Source organism: Pristiophorus japonicus, chromosome 8 (genome assembly GCF_044704955.1).
Source record: "Pristiophorus japonicus isolate sPriJap1 chromosome 8, sPriJap1.hap1, whole genome shotgun sequence".
NCBI lineage: Eukaryota > Metazoa > Chordata > Chondrichthyes > Pristiophoridae > Pristiophorus > Pristiophorus japonicus.
The window spans coordinates 40,702,419-40,724,872 of NC_091984.1; the positions used below are offsets into that span (position 1 = coordinate 40,702,419).

The 22,454-nt window shown below is 45.1% G+C and overlaps 1 protein-coding gene across 7 annotated transcripts in view; it reads left to right on the forward strand.

The window, feature by feature from the left end:
• ptprfa (protein tyrosine phosphatase receptor type Fa) overlaps positions 1–9,437 on the forward strand; it is a 589,458-nt gene extending 580,021 nt beyond the window's left edge. For all 7 annotated transcript variants that reach the window (XM_070886687.1, XM_070886691.1, XM_070886688.1 and 4 more), the window contains 3 exons: positions 5,632–5,786; positions 6,018–6,153; positions 8,642–9,437. In XM_070886687.1, coding sequence (XP_070742788.1) covers positions 5,632–5,786; positions 6,018–6,153; positions 8,642–8,710 — 360 coding nt within the window. In that variant the 3' untranslated portion in view covers positions 8,711–9,437. The remainder of the gene's footprint in view (positions 1–5,631; positions 5,787–6,017; positions 6,154–8,641) is intronic.
• The last annotated feature ends 13,017 nt before the right edge of the window (positions 9,438–22,454 follow it).

Below are 22,454 nucleotides of genomic sequence, written 5' to 3' on the forward strand. Positions count from 1 at the left end.
TATCCATCCTTAGATAAGGAGACCTTTCTGCCCCGCGCAGGAAATTGCCCCACAGGATTTCCCCACGGGAGCAGATCGGCCACTGGTCAGTGCCCCTGACAGCTTTCCCCTGCGGGAAGCAGTGTGTGCCTTGGCGGTACGTTCACCCGTAAAGGGGAGGGAGCTCTGCCGCGGCTGCCATTTTATTTTAATTGACAGCCGACTCCGAGGTCGGCCTGAAAATGACGGCCACGGATTCGGCCAAGCCACCGACTGGCAGCCGGGCAACCCCTCTTGGGTACAGGGCCGCTGGCCTGGCCAAAACCCTCCCTGGTGGCCCACCATTTGCCATTAAAGTGGCTGTAGAGTTCAGCGCGGCCTTGAAGGGGAGGGACGTTGTGACGCTTCAGCACGACGTGGCATGTCCACATCATGCCGACGTCATCAGCAACATGCTGATGACTCGAAGCGACGGCCGCTCCGATCCACCGGCACTTCCGCCTCGCTGACAACAGCAACACTGCTCCAACGGAAAAGAATCAACTAAGACCTGAAAATTGACATATTCTTAAATAACGGTAGGTGCACCCCGTTTAGGGCGGAGGGCAATTTTGGCCCCTTTGTGTTCTCCTCACAACTTACTGTCCCACCTAGCTTTGTATCATCAGCAAATTTGGATACATTACACTCGGTCCCTTCATCTAGGTCATTAATATAGATTGCAAATAACTGAGGCCCCAGCATTGATCCTTGCGGCACCCCACTAGTTCCAGCCTGCCAACCTGAAAAAGACCCGTTTATTCCTACTCTGTTTTCTGTCCGTTAACCAATCCTCTATCCATACTACCAAAGTACCCCGAAACCCATGAGCCAATATCTTGTGTAATAACCTTTTATATGGCACCTTAGCGAATGCTTTGTGGAAATCGAAATATACTACATCCACTGGTTCCCTTTTACCCTGCTACATTTTCAAAAACTCTTAATAAATTTCTCAAACACAATTTCCCTTTCATAAAACCATGTTGACTCTGCCTAATCATGTTATGATTTTCTAAGTGCCCTGATACCACTTCCTTAATCATGGATTCCAGTATTTTCCCAATGACTGATATCTGGCTAACGGGTTGTAATTTCTTATTTTCTCTCTCCCTCCTTTCTTGGATAGCGGTGTTATATTTGCATAAAGTCTTAAACTTCTGTCTCACAATTCTTCCCGGCACTGGAAGAGGTCATCTTTCTGTGCTATTGGCTAAGGAATAATGCAAGGACCCTAAAATGAGGCAGAAAGCCTCATTGGTCATTTGTTCAGCTAAGTGCAGTCGATATGTTGACATGTTTCGGAATCCTCTTGTCTTTCGTGCATTGAGAATTCACACAACGATCCCGCAGCAACCTCACTGAGATGTTTATTACACTGAACTGATTAAGTGCTGCCTGTAGTATGGGTATTGACCTTCACAATCAACTTTTACCAATATTCACTGAAATTCCTGTGTTTTTTTTGGTTGTTGCAAAATCTGATATCCTCCATAATTTGAGGGGGAAAACTCCATAATTTCCCCTTGTTTTCTTACTAAAATATCAGGTCCAGATATATGTGCGTGTCGCGTTTATAATGTCAGGATACATGTTGAAGAGACTTAATAATCACTACAAATATACTATTGTTAACGGAAAAGGCTGGAAACATTCAGCAGGTCCAGCTGAGAGAGGTGCTAACTGTTTCCGACTTTCTCTGTTTTTATTTCAGTTTTCCAGCATCTGCAGTGTTTTGCTTTTTGTTTTAATGGCCCAGAATTTGCAGTCGGGAAGACAGCGAACTGGCAGTGTTCCCTGTCATTCCATCTGTGAAACTGACTGAAACTTCAGAATTTGGCGCATGTGGAAATCCTGAAGTTGCGGTCTGTCATTGACAGCTCCGAAACAGGCTGCATTGTGACTGCATCCCCCCCCCACCACAGAGCCGGCAATCTGTGTAATAGCCAAATCAGGGAAACTGTTGAAAATCTCGGCTTTTCCACAGTAAGTACGCTGTTAAATTCACCACAAAACGTCAGACACGAACAGATTAGGTGTAACTGGGGTTTTGCCAGCGTTATTACTGCTAAACGAGTGTTAATGGCTTGTACCATTGATTTTAATTTTGTGCAGTGTGAAATTTGTCCATTTTAATAAAAATTAAAATGAAGAAACTTAAAAAAAAACTTTTAAAAAAATGTGTCCATCTTTATTTCAGGTTTGCCTTTTCGTCATGTAAGAGCCCCAAACTTTCTTTTGCCAGTTCTACCATTTTTTTTAAGTTAGAATTTCAAGAGCTTACTCACTTCCTTGTTCACTGTCTCTGATAATTGTGCCTTTTGATTGGCTGCTTAGACAGCCTGTTGACATCACAGCAACTTGGACAAGGGAATTCCCATTTCTTCCATTGATTTGAATTGAAGGTCGGAAAACCTGAAGTTCTCGACATTGGGATTGCGATATCCTTGTGCGAAGCGAACTTTGCTTTGCTGCTGACCTCAAATTCCGGGCCATTGCGTTATCATTACTGTAACCAGTGGGGTGCCACAGGGATCAGTGCTGGGGCCTCAACTATTTACAATCTATATTAATTACTTGGATGAAGGGACCGAGTGTAATGTAGCTAAATTTGCTGATACAAAGATAGGTGGGAAAGCAAGTTGTGAAGAGGACATTAAAGAATCTGCAAAGGGATATAGATAGGCTAAGTGAGTGGTCAAAATGTTGGCAGATGGAGTATAATGTGGAAAATGTGAAGTTATCCACTTTGGTAGGAAGAATAAAAAAGCAAATTATTATTTAAATGGGGAGAAACTACAAAATGCTGTGGTACAGAGGGATCTTGCTGGGGGTCCTTGTACATGAAACAGAAAACATTAGTATGCAGGTACAGCAAATAATTAGGAAGGCAAATGGAATGTTAGGCTTTATTGCAAGGGGGATGGAGTATAAAAGTAGGGAAGTCTTGCTACAACTGTACAAGGCACAGTACACCTGGAGTACAGTGTACAGTTTTGGTCTCCTTATTTAAGGAGGGATATACTTGCATTGGAGGCAGTTCAAAGAAGGTTCATGAGGTTGATTCCTGAGATGAAGGGTTTGTCTTATGAAGAAGGGTTGAGCAGGTTAGGTCTATACTCATTGGAGTTTAGAAGAATGAGAGGTGATCTTATTGAAATGAATAAGATTCTGAGGGGGCTTGACAAGGTAGATGCACAGAGGATGTTTCCCCTCGTGGGGGATTCTAGAACTAGGGGGCATAGTTTCAGAATAAGGGGTGGCACATTTAAAATGGATATGAGGGGGAATTTCTTCTGAGGGTCGTGGATCTTTGGAATTCTCTACCTCAGAGAGCTGTTGAGGCTGGGTCATTGAATGTATTTAAGGTGGATATAGACAGATTTTTAAACAATAGGGGAGTCGAAGATTATGGGGAGCGGGCAGGAAAGTGGCCAAGATCAGATCAGCCATGAACTCAGGCTCGAGGGGCCAAATGGCCGACTCCTGCTCCTATTTCTTATGTTCTTATGTTATCATCAAAATGGATACACAGCATGCAATGATCACAATATACTATTCATAGCACATACTGCAAAATGAAATTTTAGCATATTTCAGTCAGGCTTTAGAAGTATTGGCGCGTCACAATACTATGGTGACAATATTATTTTCAACATTAATTTTAGCTGTCAACATTTTGCAGTGAACAGTCCATTCACAAATGACATAAGTAATTTACTACTGAAATAGCTTGACAGTATCTTGTGACTATGAAAACTTATATTACTTTTCGAACTGGCATTGAGGTCTTAAATGGTGTCTGAGTGGTGTAAATAATTGTGGGCTGTCATTTAGCATAATGATGCCTTGTTGGTCCTTTTAGTTGTTTTCTTGAAGTTTGGTGATGTAAAAATTAAAAAATACTTTTCTGAGTGTCTCAAATTACCCTGCTTTTTGGGCTCTAATTTTTCCCCTGATTTTCTTCTGGTTTTCAATTATTAAATTTAAAAACTGGAAAAATATACATTTTTAAATCAATAACAAAGATTAAAGTTTAAGGTCCTTGAGTAAATGCAAGCACTTAAGTAGTATCTTCCATACATCTTGAAAGGGGAAAAATTGCAAGGCTATGGTGAAAGAGCAGGGGAATGGCTCTGATTGGATAGCTCATTCAAAGAGTCCAAGTTTCAGGCCACGCCTAGAATGGCGCAGCCCCGACCTGGACGCCCGTTTTTCGCCCCCGAAAGTGCGCCTAAAAAATACCTGCAGATTCTCCAGCTCCCTGCAGGCCCTTTGGAGCTCGGAGCAGCGCAGCACGAGCTGTGGGGGGGGCGGAGCCAAGTCCCTGCGCCGAAATCAGTGCCGGGACCTCTGCACAGGTGTGCAGTAGCTCCAGGTGCCCGAAACTGTGTGGGAGGGGCCCGAAGCACGCAGCCCCTAGCCCTGGCCAAATGGGCTCACTGGGTCTGCGAGGATCAGGCTGCACCTCCCTCCTCCAGCTCCTGTTCTGGCTCCAGCTGGCTCTCTCAACCCCCCCCAGCTCCCGCTCCGGACCTCCCCCCCCCCCCCCCCCCCCCCCCAAGCTCTCGTCCGACGTCCAACCCAGCTCCCCACCCTCCGACGACGCTCCGACGACCCCCCAGCTCCCCCCCCCCCCCGCTCCGACGACCCCCCCCCGCTCCGCGACCCCCAGCTCCCGCTCCCACTCCGACAACTCCCGCTCCGACGACCCCTCCCGCTCCGACGACCCCCCCCCCAGCTCCCACTCCGACGACCTCCCGCTCCGATGACCCCCCATCCGCTGCGACGACCCCCCCCCAGCTCCTGCTCCGACGACCCCCGCCCCCCAACTTCGGCTTCCCCTACCTTTAACTCCAGTCCGCTCCGCTCTGCTCCCCTCCCTCTTCCTTCGGCGGGGCCCGCCCGCCCGGCATCTTGCTGGGGGTGGGCCCCGCCTGAAGTCTTGGGCCCGGCTTCTTCACGTCAGCCGGGCCCGTTGAGCCTCCTCCCTCTCCCCCTCCCCCCCCCCCTCCCCCTCCCCCCCCCCCCCTCCCCTCTCCCCCACTCCCCCCTCTCTCCTCTCCCCTCCCTCCCTCTCTCCTCCTCCCTCTCCCCCCTCTCCTCCTCCCTCTCCCCCTCCATCTCTCCCCCTCCCTCTCTCCCCCTCCCTCTCCTCTCCTCCTCCCTCTCCCCCTCTCTCTCCTCCCTCCCCTTTCCTCTCCTTCCTCCCTCTCCTCTCCCTCTCCTCCCTCCCTCTCCTCTCTCCCTCCCTCTCCTCTCTCCCTCCCTCCCCTCTCTCCCTCCCTCCCCTCTCTCCCTCCCTCCCTCTCCTCTCCTCTCCCCCTCCCTCCCTCTCCTCTCCCCCTCCCTCTCCTCTCCCCCTCCCTCCCTCTCCTCTCCTCCCTCCCTCCCTCCCTCCCTCTCCTCTCCTCCCTCCCTCCCTCTCCTCTCCCCCTCCCTCCCTCTCCTCTCCCCCTCCCTTTAGCCTTACTTGAGCTATGTTCTCTGGGGGAAACCCAGTATTTGTTTTCATTATTCTCATTGTATGTTGGAGACAATTTAAATTAAAATGTGGCCTCGTCAATATTTATGCTGACAGTTTTCAAATATATACTTTTGTTTTTAACGTAGGATGGTCAGTCTCGAACAATCCGACAGTTCCAGTTCACTGACTGGCCTGAACAAGGAGTGCCAAAAACAGGAGAGGGATTCATTGATTTCATTGGTCAAGTACACAAGACTAAGGAACAGTTTGGGCAGGATGGACCTATCACTGTACACTGCAGGTAAGGATGAACAAGCAGACGGTGCTTTTCACATTGGTGATAAAATTGGTTGCATGGTTGCATAAATTTATCACAACCAAATAAATTTCCATTATGTGTTGCATGCATTTTCTTTCAACAGTGTTTTTCCATCACAGAGACACTTATAGTAACTGCAACAGAATAAATTCAACAAAGCTCTGAAATGTATAGCTGTGCAAAAATCTGATAAAAGTTTCTCCTGTCTTCCAGTGCTGGTGTGGGGCGGACTGGAGTGTTCATTACTCTCAGCATTGTGCTGGAACGGATGAGGTACGAGGGAGTTGTGGACATGTTTCAAACGGTGAAGACCTTACGAACACAGAGGCCCGCCATGGTTCAGACAGAGGTGGGGTATTTAATCATTTCTTAATTAAGCGAGTAGAAATGCACAATGTAAAATGCCTTAAGAAAATGTTATCTTACAGAAGCTTAAGATAGCATTTTCAAAATAAAATCTGAGGGCTAAAAATTCATTTTTTGGCCATAGGGGTATTTTTTTGGCATTTTTGACCAAAAATACCACTAATCACACTGCCATTTTTAAAATTAAATACACCGCCATTCATCACAAAATGCGGCCAGCGGTAAAAATTGACGTTGCACAGGGATTCGCGGCGGAAATCGCGGTCCTCGTCAACTTTAGTCCAGGGCCGCTAAAAGACGGGCCTTGGGAGGGGGGGAAACACAAAAAAAAAAGTCAAAAAATAAAAAATCACAAGAAACTTAACCAGCGAATCGCTGAAAAAGAATTAAAAAATAGAAAATTTAATAACTTACCTTTTTTGCAGGTTTTCATACTTACTGCTGTTTCTGGGACTGCAACGCAGGTTTTTCTCGGGCAGTTTTTTTCACCCAGAATGCGGGTGCACCAAAAAAACAATTAAAAACTATAGCAGTTTTTTAGTCTTGTACGCCAACAGTCTGCTTTTCAGTGGTATTTCAAAACCGCCGGCACAAGACTTTGGCCAAATTAGCAGATCACCGTTTTCCGCCAAAAACGGCAAAATATCACCATAAAAACAGGCACAAGGCTAGGAAATTTCCAGCCCTGAGACTGTGATGCACAGGTCCTTGAAGGTCATCAAATTGCTAAATGGCTTCAAAGAACCAACTACTACAATTATGGATGTGGGGATAGGGCTGGTAAGAGGGGTTGAGGTCGAAGATCAGCCATGATCTTATTGAATGGCAGAGCAGCCTCGAGGGGCTGTATGGCCTACTCCTGCTCCTATTTCTTATGTTCTTTAATAATCACAGCTGGCTATATAAGTATCAATGTGGCTTGCTGTTTGCCATTTAATCGCAGTCATATTGGTGAGGTTGCTGTAGAAATCTTCAGCTCAAGCAGTCCACCTACCTGGTTGTCAGAGACAGTGGGAAATCCAGTGGTCTCTCTGATCACGAATTGTGCTGCAGGCAATCACTGGGCCTTTTTCTGGGATCATTACCTGTCACATCCTTCAGATGAAGGGGGTGAAATGTATCTTGGGCAGTAGCATAAAACAGGTAATAGGATATCAGCAACCTGGTTTGCACTCTTATTTAAACCCGCTGCCAATGCATTGTCACTGGTTTTGCGCTACCGCCCAAGGCGAATTTCATCCAGGGACTAGTTTTTGATGCTGAGCAGAGTTGATATATCAAGGATTGTTACATTGTGTCATTTGAGACCTGTCGAGCGTCTATATATTTTCTGAAGATTATTGTATCCTCACATTGGGTAAGAATGTTCATACAACATGAATTGAAGGTACCATGACACTTTTTTTTTTGCAGAAAACCGTTTTATTTCTGCTAAAATTTCGAACAAACTTGTATCATTTCAGTTCTAGTTACTTCCCCAACATGCAGAATCCATAAGTTATTCAGGCATCCATAGTTGGTCCCGGAAAATTGACCCTCATTCTGCCTGTCCACATGATAATCTGCAGGGAGCTTTAAAAAAATTATCAATTTTCACTGATATCTGGATTTTTGGGGGATTAATGAACTAGTAAAATCTGATTTCCTCCTAAATTTGAGAGGAAAGAAGCTCTGAAATGTCTTAATACAGCTTCGCACCTGATTTTTGTTATCAGGATGCATGTTGAAGATCACTACAACTATGAAAATGGATACACCTCATGCAATGATTACGATATACTATTCATAGCACATACTATAAATATAATTTTAGCATAAATAACTTAAATGTTATGCTACTGTGGTTTTACTCATTTTCACAGAAATTACCCTTTTTTTGGCGCTTAACTTTTATCCTCTGATTTTTGTTGCTAAAAATTAAATCTGAAAAACACCTGCCAAAACCGAGGTTTTTAAATCAGCAATAAAAACTGACTGAAGGACCTTGGTTATCTGTGGTGCTCATTGAGTCTTTGATTTATTCCATGAGTTTAAAAAGGCTGGAAATGGTCATTTGCATAATTTCCTTGGGAGTTCTACTGGAGTGACAATGGGAGGCTGATAAAACCCTGCGGAATTTCAGAGCTGTGCTGCTTCGTTATTGAATTTTAGTTAGTGCTATTATAAGCACGGAGCAGGCTTTACTCCAGTATTACCCAGAGTTATGTAATATGACTTTCACCTCTCTCTGGAGGTGTTTGGCCATCATATTTCAACTCCATTGTATATCATACACTAGTGTATTCACCTCTATACTCGTAAGCGAGTGCTCCACTATAAGGAATGAAAATAATTTGTCTTGTAATTTATGGAATTCTGTTTAATTTGTATAAATATTTAATCCACTTTTTGAATTCAATTTTTAATGGATAGCACATTCAGTGTGGTAAACTGAGATATTTTATTGAACACCACTGTGTCTCTGTCCACAGGACCAGTACCAGTTGTGTTACCGAGCAGCGCTGGAGTATCTCGGAAGCTTTGATCACTATGCAACGTAACTTCAATCACCCAATCAGAACTTGTGACTTTCAGGACCCAGAAAATGATTTTTTGAGCCATATCAAATCAAATCATTGTTCAGTTATCCTGTGCAGCGAGTTGTCAAGGATGTAATGATATCAGCAACTCAGAAATTCTATCATGATTCTTGGACTGATCAGGAACTAAGTTGATTTGTTTTAATTTCAAACCAATGGGATAATAATTCACGCATCACAAATCCTCTCCACTCTGCATGGGATTTCCTTTTTTAATTATAATTTTAGCTCAAGTACAACACACAAATTTACTTTTGGGTTTTAACTGGGGAGCCATTTACAGTTTTATAAATCTTTTTATTAAAATTGGTATTTTTTTTCTGAAGCTAAATTGTTTTGCTTAATGGCAAAACAGAATTCCTTATGCTGTAAATGCAATTTTTTATTTTATTATAATTGGTTAAGTTTTTATATTCTCCTTTTTGCTGATTTTAAGGGTTCTTTATGTTTGCAGCAGAGCTGCCCATTTTAGTGCAGTTCTGCATTTAATCCTGGTGACTGGAATCTTAACCACTGTTCTGATAATAGCTGCTGTATCTACTCCTAGGGATAGACAAATCGAACTGAAGTTTAATCTCTTATATGAAAGTGTCTTCTCTTCAGATACTGTACAATACAAAACTATTAATACTGAATAAAGCAGGAGCCTGGTGCTGTTAGATGAATTTAATAAAAAAAAACAAGGATGCATTTTGGTTTTGTACAGTTTCTTAATATAACCGATTTGATCCTTTCCTTGTTTAAAAAAAATAAAAATTTTAAAAAGTGAGAAAAAGTACTCAATACCCAATATTCTGTTCAATCTATTGGAGATAAATTTAAACTGGATCGCAACCAACTTGATGTAAACACTGCAACACACCTTGCTACAAACCTTCAATCACCTACCCAGAGAAGAGCTGGGAGCAACAACAGTTGTTCCTCACCAATCAGACCAATTGGTCTCTGTTTCACATTGACTATTCTGTGGGAGTCAAGACTGCCAAACGTTCCCTTACAAATAGCCTGAATTTTCCAGTGAGCTATTATGGTGGGTTGACGTTCTGTGATGGTATAATCTTCTGTAATTCTATGGAGCTAATGCAGTAGGGAGACCGGGTGTGGAATTGGGGAAGGTGGTGGATGAATGCCAAATATAATCAATTAGTCAGAATGATATTGACTGTAACCTGATTTGAAGAGGTTAAATTGTTTGCAACGCGCTCATTTTTACCTTGTGTATGCATAGTGCTGTAGGGGTTACTCTGTTGTATACACAGTCTGTTTTCTATTTGTTGATAAATGATATCATCATTGGAAAAGTCTTGATGTTAATAAAGTTGAATAATCGGGTTTTATACAATGTGGTTTCATTGGGGAATTTTTACTTATTTTTCCACTCTTGGAAATTAAAGCTATTTAATCATCAATCCACCATTTTGGTCTGCGTGCAGATTCAAATACAAATTTACGAAGGGCAATTGGGGTAGAAAAGAAGAAAGGCCATTGCTGATAAAGACAAATTCATAATTAAGGAGAAGTTTGGGGGAGGGGGACAGTGGGATAAGAACTCCAAATGATTTCCAGATGAATTATTGTGATAACATTTGATTCAAATACATTACAAATACAAAAGTGAATATTGTCCTACTACAGTTGTGAAACTGACATTAGACCCATCCGCAGTGTGATCCCATTAAAGATGCATGATCCCCCTTCGTTTTAGTTTCCACCTCATAAATTACTATCGTACTGCTACAGGTACATAAAAGGAGAAGAGTGGCAAAAGTAAATGTTGGTCCCCTAGAGGATGAGATTGGGGAATTAATAATGGGAGAACAGGGAAATGGCAGAGATGTTGAACAAATATTTTGTATCGGTCTTCATGGTAGAAGACAGTAAAAACATCCCAATAGTGGATAATCAAGGGGCTATAGGGAGGGAGGAACTTAATACAATCACTATCACTAATGGCCAAGTTTCGGCCTGAGTTGCTCCTGTTTTTTTGGAGCAACTGGTTTAGAATGGAGTATCTTAGAAATTGCAATTCTCAGCATTTAGTTTGCTCCAGTTCTAGTCAGTTAGAACAGTTTCAATTTGGAACAGATTTTTTTTTTCCAAAAGTGTCCGGCCACTTACACCCATTTTGAAAGTTTAGGCAGTGAAAACATACTCCAAACTAACTTAGAATGGAGTAAGTGTAGATTTTTGTCCGCTCAGAAAAACCTTGTCTACACTTAGAAAATCAGGCGTAGGTTACAAATCAGGCGTAGGGAATGGGGGGGGGGGGGGCACGGGGGGTTTAAAGGGAAGTTTACAAACATTAAACACTTCAGTTTTACAAATAAAGAGCCATCATCAATAATAAATACATCAATAAATCAACCAATAAATCAATCAAAAAAAATTAATAAAAAGTTTTTAAAAAATTTAAAAATCAATAAATAAAACATTTTCTACTTACCGACTGCAGCACCGGGAGCCCTCCAACAGCATGCTGGGATGCCCCCCCAGTGTGTCTCTGTCAGTGTCTCTATCTCTCTGTCTGTCTGTGTGTGTGTCTCTCACTCTCTGTCTGTCAGTGTCTGTGTTTCTGACAGGGATGGGAGGGGGGAGGTAGAGGGGGGTGGGGGGGAGAAGGGGAAGGAGGGAGGAGAGGGGAGGGGAGGGAGGGAAGGAGAGGGGAGGGAGGGAAGGAGAGGAGAGAGAGAGAACGGTCCGGGCCCAAGACTTCGGGCTGGATTTACAGGTAGGTGGCGTCGGATCCCGGGGGAGGGGTTGCAGAGATCGGGGGGGGGTGTCGCAGAGGTGGGGGAGTCACGGAGGTCGGGGGGGCGCGGGGTGGGTGCGGATGGAGCGGGGGGGGGGAGGTCGGGTCGCCGGGGGGGCGGAGGTCGGGGCGGGGGGGGAGAGAGCGGAGATCGGATGGGGGGGGTGGGGGAGCTGGAGTCAAGTCCAGTCGGGAGGGAGCTGGGCATGGGAGGCAGCCGTATCCACGCAGCCCCAGTGAGGCCATTCGGCCAGGGCTAGGGGCTGCGTGCTTCGGGCCCCTCCCACAGTTTTGGGCGCCTGGAGCTACTGCATATGCGCGCCCACTGTAGCGCGCATGTGCAGAGGTCCCAGCACTGTTTTCAGCGCAGGGACCTGGCTCCACCCCCCACAGCTCATGCTGCGCTGCGCCCAGCTCCAGAGGACCTGCAGGGAGCCGGAGAATAGGTGAGTTTTTTTTAGGCGCGAAAAACGGGCGTCCAGGTCGGCACGGCCCGAAACTTGGGCCCTAAAGAAGTAGTACTCAGTAAAATAATGGGACTAAAGGTGAACTAGTCCCTGGGATCTGATGGCTTACATCCTAGGGTCTTAAAAGAAATGGGTGCAGAGATAGTGGATGCATTGATTGTAATCTACCAAAATTCCTTGGATTCTGGGGTGGTCCCAGCGGATTTGAAAACCGTAAATGTAACGCCCCTACTTAAAAAAGGAGGCAAAAAGCAGGAAACTATAAACCAGTTATCATAACATCTGTCGTTGGGAAATGCTGGAGTCCATTATTAAGGAAGCAGTAGCAGCACATTTGGAAAAGCATAATTCAATCAAGCAGAGTCAGGATGGTTTTATGAAAGGGAAATCATGTTTGATGAATTTGCTGGAGTTCTTTGAGGATGTAACGAGCTGGGTGGATAAGGGGGAACCAGTGGATGTGATGCATTTGGATTTCTGAAAGGCATTTGATAATGTGCCACATAAAAGGGTACTGCATAAGATAAAAGATCACGGGGTTGGGGTAATATATTAGCATGGATAGAGGATTGGCTAACTAACAGAAAACAGAGAGTCAGGATAAATGGGTAATTTTCCGGTTGGCAAATAGTAACTAGTGGGGTGTCCCAGGGATCAGTGCTGGGCCCTCAACTATTTACAATCTATATTAATGACTTGGATGAAGGGACCGAGTGTAATGTAGCTACGTTTGCTGAGGATACAAAGATGGGTGGAAAAGCAATGTATGAGGAGGACACAAAAAATCTGCAAAAGGACATAGGCTAAGTGAGTGGGCAAAAAATTGGCAGATGGAATATAATGTGGGAAAATGTGAGATTATCCACTTTGGCAGAAAAAATAGAAAAGCAAATTATAATTTAAATGGAGAAAAATTGCAAAGTGCTGCAGTACAGAAGGACCTGGGGGTCCTTGTGCATGAAACACAGAGTTAGTATGCAGGTACAGCAAGTAATCAGGAAGTCAAATGGAATGTTGGCCTTTATTGCAAGGGGGATACAGTATAAAAGCAGAGAAGTCCTGCTACAACTGTACAGGGTATTGGTGAGGCCACACCTGGAGTACTGCATACAGTTTTGGTCTCCGTAGTTAAGGAAAGATATACTTGCATTGGAGGCTGTTCAGAGAAGGTTGATTCCAGAGATGAGGGGGTTGACTTATGAAGATAGGTTGGGCCGATACGCATTGGAGTTCAGAAGAATGAGAGGTGATCTTAATGAAACATATAAGATAATGAGAGGGCTCGACAAGGTGGATGCAGAGAGTACAGTCCGTCAGTACAGCCTTCGGCTGCCTGAGGAAAAGAGTGAAGACCAGACCCTCAAATTTTCCACCAAGCTCATGGTGTACATGACTGTAGTAATACCCGCCCTCCTGTACGGCTCAGAGACATGGACCATGTACAGTAGTCACCTCAAGTCCCTGAAGAAATACCACCAACGATGTCGCCACAAGATCCTGCAAATCCGATGACAGACGTACCAACGTTAGCGTCCTCGACCAGGCTAACATCCCCAGCATTGAAGCACTGACTACACTTGATCAGCTCCGCTGGGCAGGCCACATTGTTCGCATGCCAGACACAAGACTCCCAAAGCAAGCGCTCTACTCAGAACTCCTTCACAGCAAATGAGCCAAGGGGGGGCAGCGGAAATGTTACAAGAACACCCTCAAAGCTTCCCTGATAAAGTGCAACATCACACTGACACCTGGGAGTCCCTGGCCAAAGACCGCCCTAAGTGGAGGAGGTGGTGCATCTGGGAGGGCGCTGAGCACCTCGAGTCTCTTCACCGAGAGCATGCAGAAATCAGAAAGAGCGCGCAGCAAACCAATCCCACCCATCCCTTCCCTCAATGACTGTCCCACCTGTGACAGACTGTGGTTCTCATATTGGACTGTACATCCACCTAAGCTCATGTTAAGAGTGGAAGCAAGTCTTCCTCGACTCCGAGAGACTGTCTATGATGATGATGGATCTGTCCCACCTGTGACAGGGACTGTGGTTTTCGTATTGGACTGTTCAGCCACCTAAGGACACATTTTTAGAGTGGAAGCAAGTCTTCCTTGATTCCGAGGGACTGCCTATGATGATGAGTTCCACTCATGGGGGAAACTAAAACTAGGGGACTAAGGGCCCGAACTTGGTCAGAGTTCCACCCAACGCCGCCAAGGTTCCACCCGGAAATTTTTTTTTTCAAGATTCCTCAAGTACCACCTATCTGCCACCCAGGTCCTGTCCGGCAGGAGATTCCTCGGTGAAGTACCGTCGGCGCAACTTCCTGTTGCCAACCCATGCTGTAGGCTCCAAAACAGGGATTTTCCTCGTGCATGATCCTCTAAGATCATGCTCCCGCCCGCCAGAAGGACCGCTGGCAAAAAGTTGGTCTGAGCTGGCTATGAATCGGGAGGCTGGAAGAATCGCTCAGAGTGCTGCAATGCTGCACACCCCGGTAGCCTCCATTTGCTGCACCATTATCAGAGGCTCAGAAATAGTTACCTGATCGACCTTAACCTGCACAGAATGAGTTCAGACATGTAATGAAAAGTACTTCATTGAAGGGAAGGTGTGGTCGAGGAAGTGGCAATGAGATCCAAAAGATGGTAAAGACTTAATGGAGAGGTTTTAGACCATTGCAGGCAGAACAGAGTTATTGACAGAATGTGAGTACAGATAGTATGAGCTTCTGTCAGAGTAAATAGACGAAAATGAGAACATGTAATGCTCTGGCAGGTTGCAGCATGTGATAGTGAGAACAGCATGACCAATTATAGAAGATGGAAAAATATATATAATGACTGCAAGGTCACTGAGGAACATGTGATATCAGGGGTGGGACTCCGCAATGGTGGACCTAAGAAAAAATGGACCTAAGTGCAAGCCTTACATAAGAAATAGGAACAGAAGTAGGCCATACGGTCCCTCGAGCCTGCTCCGCCATTCACTAAGATCATGGCTGATCTGATCATGGACTCAGCTCCACTTCCCCGCCCACTCCCCATAACCCCTTATCCCCTTATTGTTTAAGAAACTGTCTCTGTCTTAAATGTATTCAATGACCCAGCTTCCACAACTCTCTGAGGCAGCGAATTCCACAGATTTACAACCCTTTGAGAGAAGAAGCTCCTCCATATCTCAGTTTTAAATGGGCGGCCCCTTATTCTAAGGTTATGCCATCTAGTTCTAGTTTCCCCTATCAGTGGAAACATCCCCTCTGCATCCACCTTGTCAAGCCCCCTCATAATCTTATAAGTTTCGATAAGATCACCTCTCATTCTTCTGAATTCCAATGAGTAGAGGCCCAACCTCCTCAACCTTTCCTCATAAGTCAACCACCTCATCTCTGGAATCAACCTAGTGAACCTTCTCTGAACTGCCTCCAAAGCAAGTATATCCTTTTGTAAATATGGAAACCAAAACTGCACGCAGTATTCCAGGTATGGACTCACCAATACCTTGTATAATTGTAGCAAGATTTCCCTGCTTTTATACTCCATCTCCTTTGCAATAAAGATCAAGATTCCATTGACCTTCCTGATCACTTGCTGTACCTGCATACTATCCTTTTATGTTTCATGCACAAGTACCCCCAGGTCCCGCTGTACTGCAGCACTTTGCAATCTTTCTCCATTTAAATAATAACTTGCTCTTTGATTTTTTTTCTGCCAAAGTGCATGACCTCACACTTTCCAACATTATACTCCATCTGCCAAATTTTTGCCCACTCGCTTAGCCTGTCTATGTCCTTTTGCAGATTTTTTGTGTCCTCCTCACACATTGCTTTTCCTCCCATCTTTGTATCATCAACAAACTTGGCTACGTTACACTCAGTGCCTTCTTCAAAGTCGTTAATATATATTGTAAATATTTGGGGTCCCAGCACTGATCCCTGTGGCACCCCACTAGTTACTGGTTGCCAATCAAAGAATGAACCATTTATCCCAACTCTCTGTTAGTTAGCCAATCTTCTATCCATGCTAATATATTACCCCAACCCTGTGAACTTTTATCTTGTGCAGTAACCTTTTACGTGACACCTTGTCAAATGTCTTCTGGAAGTCCAAATACATCACATCCAATGGTTCCCCCTTATCCACCCTGTTTGTTACATCCTCAAAGCCTTAATGTGTGCCCTGCAAGTAGTGCAACCGTATCTCATTGAGTGGCAGCCTTCGTGCATTGGTGACCCTTACTTGTCGTATTGCAATCACCTGATGACGGGACCCATTAAATAATCGCATCATATGTGGAGGGCAAGATATTCCTCATACAGCAGTACACCTGAAGGAGATTTGTCTTTTTCTCAGAACGCTCATCGCCTCTGCTCCATCAATGTGTGCAGGAGCGCTGTTGCCGTGTTCATCTTGGAGAGAATGTAGGGGGCGTGATTGAAGGCGCCGGCTTCTCAGGCTCTGTCGGTCTCGATTATGTGGACTCAGGGGGGGGGGGGGGTTGCATTACATGGCCAGAAGCCATTACTTAGCTCATCGCCTCAGCAAAGTTAGTGTTGCACTCCACCGCGCTAATAAGCCGCTCCATACTGGCAGTATGCTGCTGAGCAAAGGTGGCGATGCTGGCAGCTATCCCAACCATGGTCTGCAGCACATCTCGAGCTATGTCAACGCTCATCCTCAACAGCTGGACCATTTCTTCAATTGCTGCAAGCCGTCCTCCATCCTCATCGGAGTGTTGCATCACCCTGAGTGATTGCGGCTTGGTGGATTTCCAGCACGACCTCTGCACTTCCCAGCACTTGTTCCTGCTTCGTTCGACTCGAATCTTAAGAAGTCGGACCCCGACATCAATGTTGGCCGGACAGGTGGCACACATGTCAAAAGGCTGGAATCTTCCTCTTCCATCTCCTCGACCTCAAGTTGTTCGAAGACTGGTACTTCTCTCTCCTGGTCTTCGTGACTCTGGGTGGCGGAGATGGGTGCAGTGGATATGGGTGATCTGGGGGTGGGGGGGGGGGGGGGGAAGGAGCTGGTGTGTTGGGCTGCTGAAAACACTGAGGTATAAGGCGTTGGTGTCACACACTACCTTTGTGTACCAGAGGTGGATGGGGTGCATTGCTCGGTGCTGTCCGAATCAACATCTGCAAGTAGAGGACAACATTTCAGTGTATAGCTGGGGGGTGAGGTTGGTCAAGCTGACACATGAGCCATAACATTTCACATTCTTCGAGGACTTCCATCTCTGCATGAGCACACCATTAATGGCCGACACACTATGCGTTAAAAGGCTTTTTACTTAACATTGCATGAGCTTGCATGACATGAGCATGACGCAGACCGGAGTTTAGTATAAGCTTACCATGCTGTACCACGGGATCTGCATCACCTTTTGTGGTGGCACGGCAGTGGTCACCCACCAATGCCAAGGCATGCTCCTCTAGGCTGTCAACTCGATGACATCTGCTGGGCCCCTCCCGTGGCACTCAGGCTTGATGCCTTGGATGTTCTTTTCTACTGCAGAAAGAAACTCTATTGATAAAGGATGGAATCATTGCAATAGAGAGAAATGATATTGGCTCAAATGATCAGGATGTTGAAACAGTTTGGGTAGAGATAAGGAATAAGAAGGGGGAAAAGTCACTGGTGGGCATAGTCTATAGGCCCCCTAACAGTAGCAACTCTGTTGGTCGGAGTAGAAACCAGGAAATAGTGGGGGCTTGTAAAAATGGAACAGCAATAATCATGGGGGATTTTAACCTCCATGTTGATTGGACAAATCCAAATTAGTCAGGGTAGCCTTTGAGGAGGAATTCATAGAGTGCATAAGGGACGGGTTCCTTGAGCAGTATGTCACGGAACCAACCAGGGAGCAGGCTATCTTAGATCTGGTCCTGTGTAATGAGACAGGATTAATAAACAATCTCCTAGTAAAGGATCCCCTTGGAATGAGTGATCATAGCACGGTTTAATTTCAAATTCAGATGGCGGGTGAGAAAGTTGGATCTCAAACCAGCGTACTAAGCTTAAATAAAGGAGACTATGAAGGTATAAGGGCAGAGTTGGCTGAAGTGGACTGGGAAAATAGATTAAAGTGTAGGACGGTTGATGAACAGTGGCGTACACTGGAGATATTTCACAACTCTCAAGAAAAATATATTCCAGTGAGGAGGAAAGGGTGTAAAAGAAAAGATAGCCATCCATGACTAACTAAAGAAATAAAGGACGATATCCAATTAAAAACAAGGGCATACAAAGTGGCCAAAACTAGTGGGAGGACAGAAGATTGGGAAGCTTTTAAAAGCCAGCAAAGTATGACTAAAAAAGGTATTAAGAAAGGGAAGATAGACTATGAAAGTAAACTAGCACAAAATATAAAAACAGATAGCAAGAGTTTCTATAGGTATATAAAAAGGAAAAGAGTGGCTAAAGTAAAGGTTGGTCCCTTAGAGGACAAGACCGGGGAATTAGTAATGGGGAACATGGAGATGGCAGAAACTCTGAACAAATATTTTGTATCAGTCTTTACGGTAGAGGACACAAACAATATTCCAACAGTGGATAGTCTAGGGCTATAGGGGAGAGGAACTTAACACAATCACAATCACTAAGGAGGTGGTACTCAGTAAGATAATGGGACTAAAGGCGGATAAGTCCCCTGGACCTGATGGCTTGCATCCTAGGGTCTTAAGAGAAGTAGCGGCAGGGATAGAGGATGCATTGGTTGTAATTTACCAAAATTCCCTGTACAGGGCCTTGGTGAGACCACATCTTGAGTATTGTGTGCAGTTTTGGTCTCCTAACCTGAGGAAGGACATTCTTGCTATTGAAGGAGTGCAGCGAAGGTTCACCAGACTGATTCCCGGGATGGCAGGAAGAAAGACTGGATCGACTAGGTATATAGTCACTGAAATTTAGAAGAATGAGAGGAGATCTCAGAAATATATAAAATTCTGACGGGATTGGACAGGTTAGATGCAGGAAGAATGTTCCCGATGTTGGGGAAGTCCAGAACCAGGGATCACAGTCTAAGGATAAGGGGTATGCCATTTAGGACCGAGATGAGGAGAAACTTCTTCACTCAGAGAATTGTGAACCTGTGGAATTCTCTACCACAGAAAGTTGTTGAGGCCAGTTCGTTAGATATATTCAAAAGCAAGTTAGTTGTGGCCCTTACAGCTAACGGGATCAAGGGATATGGAGAGAAAGCAGGAATGGGGTACTGAAGTTGCATGATCAGCCATGATCATATTGAATGATGGTGCAGGCTTGAAGGGCCGAATGGCCTACTCCTGCACCTATTTTCTATGTTTCTATGTTTCTGAGGAGGATTGGAAAACTGCAAATATAACGCCCCTATTTAAAAAAGGAGGCAGACAAAAAGCAGTAAACTATAGACCAGTTAGCCTAACATCTGTGGTTGGGAAAATGTTGGAGTTCATAATTAAAGAAGCAGTAGCAGGACATTTGGAAAAGCATCATCCGATCAGGCAGAGTCAGCATGGATTTATGAAGGGGAAGTCATGTTTGGAAAATTTGCTGGAATTCTTTCAGGATGTAACGAACAGGGTGGATAAAGGGGAACCAGTGGATGTGGTGTATTTGGACTTCCAGAAGGCATTTGACAAGGTGCCACATAAAAGGTTACTGCACAAGATAACTAATGGGGTGCCGCAGAGATCAGTACTGGGACTCCAACTATTTACAATCTATATTAAGGACTTGGAAGAAGGGACTGAGTGTAACGTAGCCAAGTTTGCTGACAATACAAAGATGGGAGGAAAAGCAATGTGTGAGGAGGACACAACAAAATCTGCAAAAGGACATAGTCAGGCTAAGTGAGTGGGCAAAACTTTGGCAGATGGAGTATAGTGTTGCAAAGTGTGAGGTCATGCACTTTGGCAGAAAAAATCAAATGGAGAAAAATTGCAAAGTGCTGCAGTAGAGGGACCTAGGGTTACTTGTGCATGAAACACAAAAGGTTAGTGTAGTATTTGCAAGCACTCTAATAACGACTCCACCAGGTAAGGGTATAGTACTTGAACTGTAGTGACCTTAGTCCTTTTATTGCAGCTCCTAGAGTGAGGACACCAGGAGGTGAGCTCCCTTTTATACTTGGTTACCTGCAGTGTGCAGGTGATCCTTAGGTCTCCAGCAGTAGCGCCCTCTGTTGTTACAGGTATGGTGTATACAGTGTGAAGGTACATTCAGTGGTCTAGTGTTGCAGTACATACTGGGCTTGTATTCACTGAATTTCAGAAGAATGAGAGGGGATCTCATAGAAACGTTTAATATTCTGACGGGTTTAGACAGGTTAGATGCAGGAAGAAGGTTCCCAATGTTGGGGAACTCCAGAACCAGGGGTCACAGTCTAAGGATAAGGGGTAAGCCATTTAGGTCCGAGATGAGGAGAAACTTCTTCACCCAGAGAGTGGTGAACCTGTGGAATTCTCTACCACAGAAAGTTGTTGAGGCCAATTCACTAAATATATTCAAAAAGGAGTTCGATGTAGTCCTTACTACTAGGGGGATTAAGGGGTATGGCGAGAAAGCAGGAATGGGGTACTGAAGTTGCATGTTCAGCCATGAACTCATTGAATGGCGGTGCAGGCTCGAAGGGCCGAATGGCCTACTCCTGCACCTATTTTTTATGTTTATGTTTCTATGCATTAACATACAGACATAACAGTTAGTATGCAGGTACAGCAAGTGATCAGGAAGGCCAATGGAATCTTGGCCTTTATTGCAAAGGGGATGGAGTATGAAAGCAGGGAAGTCTTGCTACAGTTATACAGGGTATTGGTGAGGCCACACCTGGAATACTGCGTGCAATTTTGGTTTCCATATTTATGAAAGGATTATACTTGCTTTGGAGGCAGTTCAGAGAAGGTTCACTAGGTTGATTCTGGAGATGAGGGTGTTGACTTACGAGGAATGGTTGAGGAGGTTGGGCCTCTACTCATTGGAATTCAGAAGAACGAGAGGTGATCTGATAGAAATGTATAAGATTATGAGGGGGCTTGACAAGATGGATGCAGAGAGGATGTTTCCACTGATAGGGGAGACTAGAACTAGCGGGCATAATCTTTGAATAAGGGGCCGCCCATTTAAAACTGAGATGAGGAGGAATTTCTTCTCTCAGAGGGTTGTTAATCTGTGGAATTCGCTGCCCCAAAGAGCTGTGGAAGCTGGGACAATGAATAAATTTATGACAGAGATAGACAGCTTCATAACCGATGGGGGATTAAGGGGTTATGGGGAGCGGGCAGGGAAGTAAACTTGATTCCATGATCGGATCAGCCATGTTCGTATTAAATGGCGGAACAGGCTCGAGCGGCTATATGCTGCTCCTATTTCTTATGTTCTTATGTTCTTATGAAACATTGCAGCCTTTTCCCCTTTTGCTCATGCAGCGCACACACACACACACACACACACAACTGGCACAGACCCTTTTGGAGTTACATGGCAATTGGCAATAAATGTTTACTCACTCTTGCTGACGCCACCACATTGTTCCATCATTTCTGACACTGGTCCCCATCCTGCACAATGTTGCCCACTGAAGACAAGGCCTCACCAATCTCCCTCCAAATGCATCTATATTGGGGTGGGGGAGGCTTGCCACGACCATCACAGGTGAGGTCTTTATAACGGCACTCCACCTCAGATTCAAGCTCCTCCAGCTCGTCAACATTAAACCAGGCAGCTCTGGGCTTGGCTCCATCAGACTTCTTGGAAGCTTTTTTTGCACTCATTATTATTTTCCTTGATGGATGGCTGATGATGAATTTGTATCTCTCTCTCCAAAACTGACCCCTCTCCAACTGTCATCATCATCATCATCATAGGCAGTCCCTCGAAATCAAGGAAAACTTGCTTCCGCTCCAAAAGTGAGTTCTCAGGTGAACAGTGAACAGTCTGATACAGTCTCTGTCGCAGGTGGGTCAGACAGTCATTGGAGGAAAGGGTGGGTGGGGAGTCTGGTTTGCCGCACGCTCCTTCCGCTGCCTGCGCTTGTTTTCTGCATGCTCTCTGTTGTTTATGTATACTTGTATTTACTCTGTACAGCCACCAGTGGGCTCATTCCCCGGAGTCCCAAGGGATCCCATAATCCCTTGGGAGCACAGGTATTTAAGAGGGCTTCACATGTTGGAGAGGCACTCTGGAGACCTGCAATAAAAGACTAAGGTCACACTTTACTTTGAGCTCACAGTGTTCAGTCTGACTCTTTCTCCATACACAACAACCGGTGATGAGATACAGATAGCGAACCCAAAGATGCAAAGAACCGTGGTCATCCTGGAGAAATTCTCAGAGGGAGATGATTGGGAAACTTTTGTGGAGCGACTCGACCAATACTTCATGGCCAAAGAGCTAGATGGGGAAGAGAGTGCTGCCAAACGAAGGGCGATCCTCCTGACCGTCTGTGGGGCACCAACATATGGCCTCGTGAAGAATCTGCTCACTCCAGCAAAACCCACAAAGAAATCGTACGATG